The sequence below is a fragment of the Dama dama genome, chromosome 4, assembly GCF_033118175.1.
Source record: "Dama dama isolate Ldn47 chromosome 4, ASM3311817v1, whole genome shotgun sequence".
Classification (NCBI taxonomy): Eukaryota; Metazoa; Chordata; class Mammalia; order Artiodactyla; family Cervidae; genus Dama; species Dama dama.
Window position 1 is genome coordinate 41789905 of NC_083684.1, and position 16434 is coordinate 41806338.

Below are 16434 nucleotides of genomic sequence, written 5' to 3' on the forward strand. Positions count from 1 at the left end.
TCCCGGAGACACCTCGGCACCCCTAGGTCTGTGTCCTTCTGCGCTCCGCTCGGAGCTGGGCCAGCCGCCTCCGGCTTGTCGCCATCAGGTCGGTGCAAATACCTTTTCCCTCCCCGGGGCCCCAGGCGCGGACACCTCCCAGCCTCCCTCCCTCCCTCTCGACAGGCGGGGCCGTTTCCCAGCTCGGGAACAGCAGCCCCGGGCCGCGGCTGCAGGAAGCGGAGCCCTTGTTGACGCTGTTCCGTGGCGCGCCTCCCCGCCCTCCGGCAGTCGCCTGGGCTATTCCCAGCTCTGGGGCGCCCCCCTCCGCGCCTGCGCAGTGCCTCGCGGGGGGCGGGGCTCAGATTCCTGTCAGCGGCGGCGGCGGTGGCGGCGACCGTCAGTTTTCGCTGAGGAGAAGCACGAAACGGACCCGTTGGCTCTCCCCCTCCCTTTCCCCGGCCCTGAACCCCCCTCCTGGCTCGCCGGGAATTAGCCCCCGTGGAGCTCCCCGTCCTCCGCGCCGCTGTTTCCTCGGTCTGTCGGCTCGGTGGAAGTCCCTGCCCTCGAGGAGGAGGCACGGCAGCCGCCCTCGCCTGCCGCCCCCGGTTCGGTGCCCGCGGTCCCGGAGAGGAGGTGCCGCCGCCACCGCCGCGCGCCCCTCCCGCTGCCCTCGGGCCGGGCTGGGTCGAGTTGCGATGCCCTCGGACTTCATCTCATTGCTCAGCGCGGATCTAGACCTGGAGTCGCCCAAGTCCCTCTACTCTCGAGGTGAGTCAGGCTGGGGGCTGGGGTGCGGGGGAGCGAGGAGGCCCGACCCGGGGGGGCCGAAGGCGGCCCGGTCGGGGGGCGGCCGAGCCTGCGCCGGGATGGCCTGCCTTGGGGTGCGTGGTGAGGGGAGGCCGAGGGGCTGGGGGTGGTGGTGGAAGGGGCCCGAGAGGAGTGGCGGCCCCTCCCCCGCGGAGCCGCCCGCCGCCCGGGGCCCAAATGCCGTCGGCCCCCGGGTCTCTGCGGCCCCCGGTGGCTCTGAGCGCCCCTCGGTGACGGGCCTCTCCCCTCTCCCCGAGCGGTCCGGCCCCGGCCTCCCCGGGTTGGGGATCACCCAGGACTGGGCCCCGCGCTGGAGCCGCCGCGATCCGGGCGCCGTGGCTCTTCTTAGTAGAACCACCCTCCCCAGCAAAGTTGCCCCCAAAGGGGGAGTGTAGCCTGAAGCTGGTTCTGGGTTCAGGATCACCATTTTTCTCCCCCTCCAGGTTGTTTGTGCGCCGTGGTTCTCCCCCCCTCTCTCCGGCCTAGTCCACTCCCTCCCCTTGTTGGGACGGCCCCCCTCGACCAGGCGTCCTTCTTTCCTCGTCATCTTATTGCTGGAAAGAGCCCGAATTTTCTTTTCTTTTCTTTTTTCTCCCTTTCCACCTCTGGGGCATTCTAATTACTTACTTCTCCCTCTGTTTTACAAAGAAATGGGTGCTCTCTCTGCATTATTTATTCCTCTCCTGCCCCAGGGGGTACAAGCTCAGGGCACAGACGCTGTCCTTTGAGAATTTTCTCTTTCGTTAACGTTCTGAGGCTTGTTGCAGGGAGGGGGCATTGGACAGAGTTTCCAGTTTTAAACCTCTGTTGGCTAAGGCTTGGAGGGGATTCCCGGGATATAAAATATTAACACTTGAGCTGATCTCTACTGGGGTTAAATTCCTATACTGGACACAAGAATGTGTTAGAACAGGTTCCTTGTGCAAGGGCCATCGAACCAAAATTCTCTCACTGCACTCTTCACCACTTTTTAAAACATTGAGAAGGGCTAAAAGGTATTATCGGGCTATTAGCTATTTGTTTTGATGTATTTAAAAAAAAATGTTTACCAGTGTGGACCTCTTCACTGAGAAATTCAGGGTTTCTTCAGTTTTGGGTTTGATGTATCCACCCGCTGATCCCACCTCCTCCAAAAAAGGCGGCTTCAGCCTCACCTTCTTGTATCTAAATCGCTTAAGTGAAGCCGAGTGCGATGGTTTACTCTGAGAGGTACTGAGCTTTATAGACTGACGTTTGTAGAGTCCTACTTAGTGACTGTAGCCATTGTCTTGTTGTTGCTCTGATGACTTTAGTTGGCAATCACCATCCTGTAGGATGTTTTTCGGGCAACATTACCTGAAGTAGCTTGAAAATATTATAATTTTGAGTGTCATGAAGAGACGGTATCTAGAGGTGATCCTTAGAGGAGGGCTAATGTGATACAATTGGGTGTTAAAAATAGTCAAGACATTAACACCATTTGTGCAGTAATCATCAGATAATTTTCCATGAAACAAATGCTTTATGAAAATCTCAGTTTAGCGTGAAGACCAGTGTAGAGGCAATCCAGCCTTCCTGTGCAGAGAATACATTCACAAATACAGACTTTAGCTCTTAAAAATACGTGACAATTATATAAGAGATGTATGCTATCCTTGGCTTTTTTTTTAGTCATTCAGCATAAAAAGTACTTAATGCTTTTTGTGTTTTTCAGATTCTCTGAAGTTACACCCATCACAGAATTTTCATAGAGCTGGACTATTGGAAGGTCAGCAAAGTGCCATTTTAAAGCATATTGTGTGAGTATGCAAAGGCTTTCTCTAAAATGGAGTTTAAATGAGAAACTTTGCAAACTCATACAATGTAGTTTACTCCTGAGGAGCCTGATCCTTCTTTTAGAGCAGCTGAATGTTTTAGTGGATTTTATTGCTGTGTTTGATGTCCTTAGCTATTGTATCTGTTTTGAGAAGCTTTGGGGAAAAAACCCACAAAACTTAAAAATTATGTGTTGGGTGTTCTACTTTAGAATTCTGTATCTTGATTCAAGTTTTTTACAAAGCAAACTGAATGTGAAAAGGCTCTAACATTAAGTAAGATAATGAAGATAACTAAGAGTGACACCGAACACATGTTTAGTTTGAAAAGTCAAAATTTAGAACTTCTATAGGCTGAGCATTTCGGAATGGCATATTAATTATTTATTACAAAAGCAGTGATGTTATTACTGTTGCATCATTTTTAAGGATGAGAAAAGCCAAGTAATAGAGATAATGATTGAGTTATGCTTAGGAAAAAGGGTTTTAGAAAGTTCTGGAAATGTTAATAGACTGTAGAGCAAATGGCTGACAATTACTTTAGAAAACTTTATTCTGTGTTGCCTTAAGCGTTCTAAAACCAAAAAAAAAGGACTATTTGTTTTGTTTTTGTAGTTTTTGAAGTGATTTCACATATGTCATTTTTGAATTTTATAGTCCTGGGAATTGGACTGCAAGGACATTAACTTCCTTATGATGAGTAACCTGAGGTTGAAATTAAGAGACTTGGGGAGGGGAGAGAGTCATACAGTAGCAAAGTAAACAGTGCTTTTGTGTTGTAGTTGGTACTTTTTACCCAAAACCAAGCTGCCACTGTAATATATATGTAACCCATAACTTAAGCATTTTATGGTCCACTTAAAAAAGGCCCTAAATATTTAAGTTTGACTTGAGTGTAGATTTTTGCCTCCCATATGGTAGCCTGGTATATATAGCAAGGGAAAGGTGGGTTTTGTATGTAAGCTTCAATTTGAATACCATTTAGCTACTTATTAGCGCTGTGACCTTGGGCAAGTGATTTTCTCTAAATCTTAATATTCTTTTATTAAAATGTATATAATCTCTTAAATTTAGTGAGCTAATGTGTATGAAAGTGCTTAATATAGTGTCTGGCTTAATGTTGTATATTTGTTCCTTAGGTATCAGCCAAGTTGTCTTAACTAATTTAAAACATATAAAATGTTCTCAAATGAATTAGTTATTATATTTATATTTATAAAAAGTCCATAGATATATATTAGTATAAAAATCAACTACAATTTGAGGCAAGGAATTTCTGAAGTGTGTCTTAGTGAAGCATATTTGTTGTTTTTATTTGTAATGTTCAATTTGTGACCATGTTGTGAAGTCATATTTGCCTGTATAAATATGGGCAACAAATCAGAATGTTATAATTGTGGAGATATCAGGCAGGAGAAAGAAAAGAAAAAAAAAGCATGTTAATTACTTAAGCAAATGTTTTGAAATGCAAACAGCAATTTAATATGTATATTTATATGTTTAACCAAAATGCTTTTACTAATTTTTCATTTTGGTTGAGAGGATATTCACTTATTTAAAGTAAGATCACCCTTTACAGATTATATATAAATTGTAAAATGTGTTAAGTATCAAGTTTGTCGTATCCTTTTATATCTTTGATACAAAGTATCAAAAGGAAGTTGTTTGCTTGTGTGATAAAAGAGTTTAATCTATGCACCCTATTCTATTTTCAACCTTTTATTATGGAAGTTTTAAAGAATGTACAAAAGTAGAGAGAATAAAATGATGAAGCCACATAGACCCATGACCAGACTTTAACAATTATCAAAGTATGTCTACTCTTCTTAATCCTTTCTCCTCCCTCAAGCTGTATTAAAGCAAGTATCAGACATCATAATCATTTCATGTATAAATACCTCTGTATTAGAGTGATATTTCTTATATTACTTCTTAAAATACTCTTTTATTCCATGAAATACATAATCTAATTTATTTCAACAAGATACAATATAGCAGGAGGCTACTGCTTCAAGTGTATAAGAAAATCTATGCTAGATTTGTAGGTTATGTGGTCAGACTTAGGTTCAGATCCTTGTTCGACATTTGTGTAGATCTCAGCTTAGTCATTTAGTCTTTCTGTGCTTCAGTTTTCTCGGTTTTTTAAATGGGGACAATAACAGTATCTTCATAGGTGTTGTTAAGATTATTTAAGGCAAATTCATATAAAGCATTTAACCTGGCACATAGTAAACACAGTAAATGTTACTTAAATTTTAAAAATTTAAACAGTCATCTGCATAGCTTTTACTGTGTGCCAGGAACTTTACAAATAACTCAATTCTCGTAACAACTATTTGAGATCATTATTATTACACCATTTCACAGATGAGGAAGCTAAGGAGGCATAGGGAGTTTCAGTAACTTATATAGAGAGTCACACAGCTGATAAGTTGTAGAGACAAGATTCCAAACCAAGTAGTCTCACTTTAGAGTCTGTGCTGTACTAAAGTACTAAACTCTACTGACTTGCTATGATATATAATATGAAGTATTGTCTAGTAATATTTATTGTATGCTTATGTCACTAGTCCAGATTTCCATCTGATAACTAAAAAAATCAGTCCTGAGTGGGGTTTCCCAGGTGGCTCAGTGGTAAAGAATCCGCTTGCCAGTGCAGGAGACTCAGAAAGATCCCCTGGAGGAGGAGATGGCAACCACTCCAGCATTCTTGCCTGGGAAATCCCATGGACAGAGGAACCTGGTGGGCTACAGTCCACTGGGTCTCAAGAATCTTGACATGTCTTAGCAACTAAACACGTGTGCACAGCCCAGAGTTAGGGAATTTAGTTGTTATCATACAATTTGTTAAGCTTTTTAAAGAACGTAGGTTTTACAAATTAAAAGTTTTTTGCGGGGTGCGGGGGATTTGAAACAAAAGTTGGAAAACCTACAGTTGAGTTTTTAGCTTTAAAAATAGTTTCAAAATCTCTTTACTATTCAGTTTGTTTGCATTTATCTTACATATCAGTTGTGGACCTTTCTGCTCTGTCCCCTCCTTTTTAAGAACAGGAAATTAGGTTTTGCTTTTTTTACTTGAGATATAGTTGACATATATTAGTTTCAAGTTGACAACAAAGATTTGATATTTATATATATTGGGAAGTGATCGCCATAAGTCTGGTTAACATCTGTCACCCTACATAGTTCTGCTACTGCTGTTTTAATGTAGTGGTTACCCAACAGTAGGAAAACCGTCTAGCTAGTTAATATAATGATTCATAGCCATTAAAATAATGTTTCTGATGACCCCATAGTTACATGTGAAACTCTTAATAAAATAAGTAAATAAAAGACATTGTTGTAATTACATCAAAAATAGTTTGCATAAAAAAAGTCCTGGACAAAAGTATATTCTGCAGATTTTTACCTTTTGATTCTATTTTTGCATTTTCCCTACCTTCTTTAAAGAAGGTAGTTTGTATATATTTTTTAAAAAATAAAGTGGTTTACACTTAACAGCGTTCAGACTTTAAGGCTAGGATTCTTTGTTGTGCCTGGAAAAAAATGTTCAAAAAAAGGTACCATTTCTTAACACTTTCTATATTAAAAAAATGTTTATTTTGGCATATATAGTTTGCTATGTAAAAACTGACATACAAAAATAAGCAATAAGAGGTCATTCTAGGTCATACCTATAGAGATGTAATATAAGTTGGTAGAAAATCAGATAAAACAGGGAAAATAATATAAGCAAATTAGAAAAAATAGAGTAATAAAAACAGGGGATTAAAATTTTAAAATTCTTCAAAAAGTATGAGTTAAGAGATTACATTAAAATACTTTTAAAAGTATGAGTCAAGAAATTACATATGAATCAAATTAAAGAACTGGTTAGATAAGAGCTAAACACCAATATGATGTAACCCTGATACGACTTAAACATTTAAGACTGGAAGATTTTTAAAAGAAAAGATGAAATATTGTAATAAGTTAGGGAAAAATAATCTACTTAAAAAAAAAAAGCCATTACTCTAAATCTATTAGATATTGTACCATGCAGTAATTTTACTTTATAGTTCAAAATTGAAAATCCTAAAAATAGTAGCAGGTTTTTTTTTTTTTTTTAAACAGATTTTAATGGAATATTACTGGGATATTTAATTACCTTTAAATCTGGTTTATTTTTTTCCTAGGGCTTGTGTTCATAAGATAGTTAGGCCATACATGATGATGTGTATTAAGATAACTTACTGGAAAGGACTTTTTGGAAATATTTAATGTTGAAAGTACTCTATTGAATCCTTTTCTGGTTTAGAATCTATTAATCTCTATTTTTTATACCTAACAAACTAAAAATATTATTATGGAAATAATTATAAAAAGGAATTTTAAACATAACAAAATTATACCTAGTTCATGCCAACTTTTTGTTTCTAGGATCCATCTCTCTGATTTCCTTTCATTTGTTTTTTGTCTCTACCTACCTAAATTCTGTTTCTCATTTTTTTAATTTTAATTTTTATTCAGTACTTGAATTCAGTTACTTATTACAGTGAAAGGATAGAAATACATATTAATCAGATGGTTCTTGGTCTGCTCTTAATTCACTCTTGACTCTACTGTATTTATTCCAGGAGTTCCCTAAAACTTGAAAATGAAAGTACAGAAAGACATTTCTTTTTGTGATCGATAATTATATAAATAGCCACTTTTTATTAGAAAAAGTTGACTCATTAGATTGTTTTCTATTAAGGATAACATGTAATTAGAAAAAATAAAGATCAAATTAATCTGAGCCATCAGTTGGGCCTGATTATATAGTGATAGAGGATAATTCTGTTAACTTTAGAGAGGTAAAAGATGTTCTTCAATAGTAATGTTGCTTATTATACTCTTTTCTTGTTATTAAGATTTTACTTCAAGTTACGTGTAAGAGATTCATGTGTCTTATATTTCCTGTTGTCTTAATAAAAATCAAGATTAAAAAAACTAATGAAGTATAATACACTAATTATAAACATGTACTTGAATGAAAAGGTAGAAATCATCTTTATGGATTAACTATAGATAATGATTTCAGCTTCCAAGTATAAATAAAACCTGATGTTGTAATGAAGAATATATTTTTGGTTTAAACTAAAGATGCGATGCATGAGATTTTTCAGTTACTTATGTTTATTCTTAATAACTATTAAAATATATTTTTTCCTCTTTTATTTTTAATATTTGCTTGACAAGTTGTTTAGTTGCTTAAGTCGGTAATGATTATTACTGCAGGCCAGCCATGAATCCTTATCCTGTCTTTCCCATTCAGAAATGTTATTAGTCCTTTAGTAAATTTGGTACTTGGTTTTTAAAATGAGACAAGAACAGAAAAGTTACTAATAAATAGTGAGCCAATTTGTTGATTACTCTTTACAAATTTAGTTTTAGTTTAAAAAAAAATCTACGTAAAGCCATCTTTGTAGGACATGTTAGAAGAAACAATGTTGGTAAAGAGAAGAAAGAGTTAATTCAATGTTAGTAATGATTGAAAGCATTTTTTGAGCAATTTGTGTTTATCAGCTTTTACAGATATTTTCCACATTTAATCCTCAGAAAAATCCTGAGAGTATCCCTTTTCATCAATGAGGAAACTGTTAGACGGATTCACTGATTTTCTAAGGTCACATAGCTAGCTAGTGGAGGAGGCTGGAATTTGAAACTTGACTATTTTTACTCCAGAGTTTTGAGTTTTTACTTATTCTCTTAACAGTACAAATATTTGGTAATTGGCATTTATACTTCAGGCCCTAATAAGATTATACCACTGTTCAAATGGTGTAAAAAGAATACATTGTGTAGATTTCTTTAGCTTAACAGTTCCCATAAAATAATGGGAGAAATTCTATAAGCCACACATAAAAATCAGTAAAGATGATGATGATGACCCTTTTGAGGAATATTTTAACACTCAAAATTAGCAAATCAATGCGTGACTTTGGTGGGTGTCTTTAAGATTTATCTGAAGCACACTGCTGTTTGAACCTTTGTTTTGACTGATGATGGTGCTCAGAAGTGAAAAGAAAGGGGAGGAGTAAGCAAGCCACCACCTAAGGAGAACTGCTTTAAAAATGGAGGATGCCGTTGGTCTCTGCATTTCTTTGGCAGTAGTTTTACAGAAGCTTAGAAGTCCCTGCACCCTGTTTCTGCTGGTATGTTTCAGAGCCTAACTAAACCCAAGAAGAAATGAGCAATAGAAAAAGCAGTACTCATAGAGTATTGGGAGTTAGTTCTGTTTCTTGCTGTGGTTGGTGTTAGTTTCTGAGCTTGCTGAAAATTGTTAGGCAGTAGAAAATCTGGATATTAATTTTGATTAAGCCTTTAGACCACGTGGATAATCGTATAAGTGGTCCTTTTCTCCAGCAGGGACATTATCATCAGACTTGCTTACCTATGAGTTGTGAGGAAGAATAACTGAAATAATGTTAGAGGATTTTGAAAAAAATAGTGATATTTTGCAAAAGGCCCTATTAAATTTAGTTTGGTTCTTCTTTCCACTGTCTCGTTCTCTTTTCCCCCCAGTCTTCCCATTTTACCCATATCCCCATTTTCTCATGGTTCTCTCTACATTTTGCTTGTTGGTTCCGCTGTTACTTTTTGTATCCTTTCTTTCCTCTCTTTTAACAAAAACAGACCATCTTTATAGAGGTACACAGGTATACCCATTTTAAGTGTTCTTTGAGTTTTACAGGTACACACATTTTAAGTGTTCCTTGAGTTTTTAACAAGTATATACATTGTGTAACCACTATAGACAGGCTATAGAACATCCTAACAGGCTATAGTCATCCCATAAAGCTACCTCTACTCTTTATAGTCAGTTCTGCTCACTCCAGCCCCTCAGGCAACTACTGATCTATTTTTCCTTACCATAGATTAGTTTTGCCTTTTTTAGAATTTCGTATAAATGGATTTATACAGTACACACTCTGTTTACAGTATACAGTGTGTACTCTTCTCTTTAATTTTGTTGTTCAACCACCATAACCTTCTAAAAAGGAAAATGAGTTTTTTAAAGGACATAAAGTTAGTAAGGCATTTTTTATTTCTGTATTCTGAATGTAGCCAAGTGTAGTTTATTTTAGAGATAATTTTTTTATGCCTAGGTGCAGGGTTATAGGTTATGTAGCCATATTATTGTTATATTATTATAGTAATATCATTATTATTCATTCACTCAAAGTGAATTTATTCCCATGTATCCTGGCCACGTATTGCTTATAGTTTAGTAACAGAGATTGTATGTAAATAACAGTGATAACAGAGTTTTAAAGGGTTTTATAATTCAATCTAGAGTGGAGGATGAAGTTAATATGAAGTTCCTGTTTGTTAATAGGAAAAAGCTTTTGTGTAGAGTGTATCTGAGTGTTATTTGTCCCCCTACATAATAACTGTAAATTGAGGTTTAAAACTTTAAACTTTCTTTTTGAAACCATCTAAGTCTTCAGAAGGTTATAGAGTTGAAGAATATGTAGAGGGTATGTACATATTTATACTGATCATAAACTGAGTTTTCTGTCCCATGTGAGTACTATCTTGTGCTTGATTGTGTATTATAAATAGTAATTTTGAGTAAAATTCATGTTTGCCCAGTAGTCGTATTATACTACTAGTTTGAACATTAGACATTAAAATGCTTTTGTTAAACAGTGTAACAGAACAATTAAATGTTTGTTGATGAAGGTGATGAAGGTGATTAACCTTAACTATTTGCTTGAATTAAAGTTTTCATTATAGCAATACTGTAAAGCAGTTATCCTTCAATTAAAAATAAATTAAAAAATAAAAATAAAGTATTCATTACAATTTTCTAGGGGAGTCAATTAAAATCTTGTATTTAAAAGTGTCTGATAGCAGTAAAAAATCCAAACATAGTCTTAACAAGCAGCTATCCTTCACTGTTGATTTGTAGTTAAAAGTCTTAGCGAGTTTGTTACTGTTACTGTTTTTTTCCAGTTTTTAAGTAACAACTTGCTTGTTGGGTTTAAATTCTGAAAGGAAGATTTCTACTTAAAAAAATACTCCTGTAAATTATAACTAATGATAATAAATGAAAGTTCACAAGTATAAATGCTCAATTTATAAGTACCTAGATGATGGGCAGTTATAAGTACTTGAGAAACACTATAAATTAAAAGTTTACTTGAATAAGGTTTTATAAAATTGTATTGTGAACTCCAAAACTGTTTCCTATATTCTTTTTCATTTTTATTGCTAGGTTATATTCTAGTCTAGACTTTAGGTGATGTAAAGTAAATGAATGGGAAATATAATTTTATAATTATTTTTGAAGAACTTTTCGTTTTCTTAGTTTACTTTTGCTTATGATATTGTGTATAGAGTGAAAATTTATATATAATAATTGAATAATATGCCTTGGATAAAATCACCACTTAATTCCTTTAAAAACTCTTTATTGCTTTAAAAAAAAAAAAAACCTGGATAATGAAGTTATTGAAGAACGTTAACCAAATTACTTCTCTGTTATAGTAAGCATAAATAACATGTTTATAGTGTAAAATATAGTAAATAAAAACTAAAAAATGACTTTTTTTAGAATGTTTCCCAAATTTCACAAGAGTGGATAACACTGTAAATTCTGCATAGGAAAAAAAAAATTACTGCATCCTGAATTGAGAACAAATAAAAAGAAGAGTTGAAATCGAAGAATATGAAGTGATTTTCTAATAAATTCATGATAAATTTTTTTTTTAATAAATTCATGATAAATTAAAAGTGGTAGGGATGATAATAAGTAAATCAAAGTCCTACTTACTTAACTGAATTGTGAATAAAAACACAATTTCAAAAACATATTACTTAATAGCTATGTAATTTTAGGCAAGTTATTTAACCTTTCTAGTTAGTTTTTCTATAAAGTGGAGTTAATAGATTCATATATTTGTTATGAGGATTGGATTGGATATTTGTTAGTATTTCTAAAGAGCTTGAAATAGTGATTGCTATGTAGTAAGCACTATATAAATATTTATTAAATAAAATTCATATGTAGAGATAAGTTATTTGGCAAACATACTTACTCAAGATACAGTAAGGAAACAGGGTTTTATTATGATGCATAAGCTTCTGAACACCCAAATCAGATGTTGTTAAATTTATATGCTGAAGCTTAGACATGCACAGCAGTATGTCTTGCAGGATTTATCTTCCTAAAATATAAATTTAATCATATTGTTTGCTTAAAAAAATCCTATAATGGTGCCCATGGGCTTTAGGATGAAATCCAAATTCTTAAAGACCTACCTGGTTCCTGATTATCTTTTTGTTTTAATTGTGATGAAATTCATAGAGCATAAAGTTTATCATTTTAATAGTTTTAAAATGTATAATTCAAAAATAAAATAAAATGTATAATTCAGTGAGTTTTAGTCCATTCATAGTGTTGTGCAACCAGCACCATTATATAATTCCAGAACATTTTCATCACCCCAAGCAGAAACCCCTTACTCATTTAGCAGTCATTCACCATTCCCTTCCCCACCCCCAGCCCCTGGTAGCTACTCATCTGCTTTTTTGTCTCTATGAATTTGCCTATTCTAGACACTTCATATAAAACAAATCATATAATATGTGGTCTTTTGTGACTTCCTTGTTTCACTTATAATGTTTTCAAGGTTCATTCATGTTGTAGCTTGTACAGTAATTCATTTCTTTTTATGGATGGATAATATTCCATTAAATGGATACATACTTTTTGTTTATCCATTCATTTATTAGTTGATGGATATTTGGGTGGTTTTGGCTATTCTGAATGTTTATGTATAAGTTTTTGTGTGTGTGGATGCTTTCATTTCTCTTGGGTTGCTACTGCTGCTGCTACTAAGTCGCTTCAGTCGTGTCCAACTCTGTGCGACCCCGTAGACAGCAGCCCACCAGGCTCCCCTGTCCCTGGGATTCTCCAGGCAAGAACACTGGAGTGGATTGCCATTTCCTTCTCTCTTGGGTTAGGCCAGTGCAAATGGTGGGTCATATGGTAACTCTTTTATCTTTTTGAGGAACTGCGAAACTGCTTTCTACAATAGCTGTACCTTTTTACATTTTCAGCAGCAGTATAGGAGGGTTCTGATTTCTCCACATTGTTGTCATTCTTACTGTTGTCTTTTTGATTATAGCTATCTCTAGTGGGTAGGAAGCAGTCTCCTGGGGTTTTGATTTATATTTACCTGATGACTAATGATGTTGAATATCTTTTCATGTGTTTATTTGCCATTAATATCTTTGGAGAAATATTAATTCAAGGCTTTGCTCATTTAAAACTGAACTGTTTGTCTTTTCGTCGTTTAATTGTAGGAGCTCTTGTTATATTCTTTTTACAAGTCCCTTATTAGATAAATGATTTAACCAAAATTTTCTCCTGTTCTGTGAATTGTCTTTTCACTTTCTTGGTAGGCTTTTGATGCACAAATCTTTTTAATTTTGTTGACATCTACTTTATCTGTTTTTGTTGTTGTTGCTTATGCTTTGTGTCATATTTATGAAACTGTTGCCTAATACAAGGTCAGAAAGATTTACACCTATGTTTTCTTCTGAGAGTTTTGTAGTTTTGGCTCTTAACTTCAGGTCTTCAATCCATTTTGAGTTAGTTTTTGTCTATGGTGTGAAATAGGGATTCAGCTTCATGCATTTGCATGTGGATATCCAGTTGCCCCCAGTACTATTTGTTGAAAAGGCTGCTGTTTCCCATTGAATGGCCTTGGCACCCTTGTTGAAAATCAGTTGACTGTAGGCATATGGATCCTCAGTTCTTTTTTATTCATCTGTATGTTTATTCTTATGTCAGTCTCACACTGTCTTGATTACTGTAGCTTTGAAATTAGGAAGAATGAGTCTTTAAATCTTGTTCTTTTATGAAATTGTTTTGGCTATTCATGGTCCCTTGATTTCCATTTGAATTTTAGAATCAACTTCTCAATTTATGCAAAAAAGTGAGCTGTGATATTAATTGGGGTTGCACTGAATCTGTAGGCCAGTTTGAGGAGCATTACCATATTAATAGTATTCAGTCTTTATGAACATGGGATGTGTTTTCCTTTATTTAGGTTTTCTTTCATTTCTTTCAACAATGTTTTATAGTTTTCAGAATATAAATTTTGCATCTTTTAAGCATCTATTTTTAACTATTTTATCCTTTTTAATCATTGTTTTTAATAAAATTATGAAAATAATTTGAAGAAAGACCTCTCAAAACATAGGAGAGCTTTAGTACTAAAGTAATAGTTTATGCATGTGATCAGGAAATGAAACCCAAACCACAATAAGGTAACTGACTGTACAATATTAGAATCAACCATGGAAATTAAAGCTGCAATAAACCATAAAGAGCTTTTAGTAAAGTCCAGTTTTGTTTAAGAAGTTATACTGATACCTTGTTTCTCAAGGACAGGACTACACCTCACATTCTCTTATGTGGTACAAGTGCCTTATATCTGAAAGGTGCTTGAATGAATGAGTGAATGAGTGAATATACCACATCCAAAAAAGAAGGAAGGAATGGTCTTGGAAGTCTGAGGATTGTGCTCTAGTTATATAAACCATGTAGAAAGCATTGATTGGAATAATAATTAAATTAAAATTATTACAGGTGGAAGGATGCCTAGGCCTTTAAAGAATTGGAGCTATTTAATCTGTTAAGATAAAGGTTTAGGTAATTAAGATGAAAATGGAGGTAGATTTGATCACTAAATCCGGGATACTCAAATAAGAAGGTTCTCTTGAAACTTGACCACCTTCACCCACTTCATTTACAACACCCACCCTCCCCCACCCCCAAAACCACCAGTCTATATCTTTGAGTTCAGTCTTTAAGAAAAAATTTTGATTGCTCATATAAGTGAGATCATACAATACTTGTCTTTCTGTCTGACTTATTTCACTTAACATAATGCCCTCAAGGTCCATTCACGTTGTTAAATGGCAAGATTTCCTTCTTTTACGGCTGAGTAATATTTCTCTGTGTAGGTGTGTATATATATCACATCTTGTTTATCCATTCACTTATCGATGGACCCTTCGGTTGTTTCCTTGTCTTGACTGTTGTAAATAATGCTGCAGTGAAAATGAGGACGCAGATACCTTTTCAAGATAGTTGTTTTGTTTTCTTCAGGTAAATACCCAGAAGTGGATTGTTGGATCATATGATTCTACTTTTAGTTTTGGGGGGAACCTTTGTACTGTTTTCCTAGTGGCTGCATCTGACTGACATTCTTGAGCACAGGAATTGATGGTATTTAAATAAAAACATATTAGTTAAATGAAAGAAATACATAGGTGATTTGCTATAAGGAAACACAGTATGAAGAGTCTAACTACATTTTATTGATGAGGTTAACTGTTCCTGTGTATTTAGTTTAATAGCAAAATACTGCTCGTGCTATTAAACATATTTATTTAAGTTATATTTAAGAGCATATTGACTTTAATATATTTTTCATAAGTATTGATAAACATAAATGTTTTAAAATGAAGGCACTGATTTAATAAAAATATAGTAAATTGATAAGCACATGAAAAGATTTTCAACATCATTAGTCATTACAGAAATGCAGAACAAAACCACGGTAAGATACCACTTCAGATCTACTAAGATGGCTATAATCAAAAAGTCAGGTAAAATTAGTGTTGATAAGTGTGTAGAGAAATAAGCTCACATATTGCTGGTAGAGTATAAAACAGTACAGCCACTTTGGAAAATAATCTGATAGTTCCTCAAAAAGTTAAACACAGAGTTACCATATCCAGCAATCTCATTTCTAGATACATACCCAAGAGAAATGAAAACATCTGTACACATAAAATCTTGTATATATATGCTCTTAGCAGCATTGTTCATAATAGACAAAGTATGGAAACAACCCAAATGTCCATTAACTAATGAATAGATGGATAAACAAAATGTAGTATGTCAATTTAATGGAATAGTATTTGGCCAAAGGAATCAATTACTGATACATGCTGCAACATGGATGAGTCTTGAAAATATGCTTAGTGGAAGAAGTCAGTCATGAAGGACCACATACTGTATGATTCCATTTATATAAAATCTACAGACTAAGCAGATCTTGAGAGGCAGAAAGTAGATTAGTAGTTCCTAGGGATGGACAGTGGTATGGAGAATTATAGTTAAACCATTTGAAGTTTCTTTGGAGAATGATAAAGATATTCTAAAACTTATTGTGATGATGGATGCACAACTCTGTACTGAAAGCTAAGTTTCCATTAACGGGTGAAAGGATAACTAAAATGTAACAGTGGAATATTATTCCTTCTTACAAAGGAATGAAATTCTGATATCATCTTACAACATGGATTAACCTTGAAAACATATGCTAAGTGATATAAGCCAGACACGGAAGGACAAATATTGTCAGTTTCCTTGGAGTATCTAGAATAAAGACAAAAGGTAGGATGGTGGTCACCAGGGACTATGGGGAGAGGGCAATGAATTATTTTTTAATGGGTTTATATAGAGTTTATGTTTGGGGTGATAAAGAAGTCCTAGAAATGAATAGTAGTGATGATTATTGTACAACATTGTGAATGAACTTAATGCCATTGAATTGTTGACTTAAAAAATGGTTACAAAGGTACATTTTATGTATATTTTACCCCATACATGAAATGTTTAAAAAAGTAATTTTAAGACTGAGATATAGTAACTTTTATTTTGGTAAAGTTAATGAAACAGGTAATTGTGTGGTGGCACATGGAAGGGAGACTGTTTCATTTTCCCATGTAACACTGTACATTAGCTGACTGAATAATTTAAATGTGCTTTAAATGTAAATGGGATAATACTGAGTGTGCAACA

General features: G+C 35.3%; 1 protein-coding gene across 4 annotated transcripts in view; it reads left to right on the forward strand.

Moving 5' to 3' along the window:
• The first annotated feature begins 373 nt into the window (after positions 1 to 373).
• Positions 374 to 16434, forward strand: part of NFAT5 (nuclear factor of activated T cells 5) — a 122035-nt gene continuing 105974 nt past the window's right edge. Inside the window, exons 1-2 of one of the 4 annotated variants that reach the window (XM_061138843.1) lie at positions 374 to 750; positions 2483 to 2536. In XM_061138843.1, coding sequence (XP_060994826.1) covers positions 678 to 750; positions 2483 to 2536 — 127 coding nt within the window. In that variant the 5' untranslated portion in view covers positions 374 to 677. The other 3 variants (XM_061138842.1, XM_061138844.1, XM_061138846.1) reach the window with 3 other exon arrangements.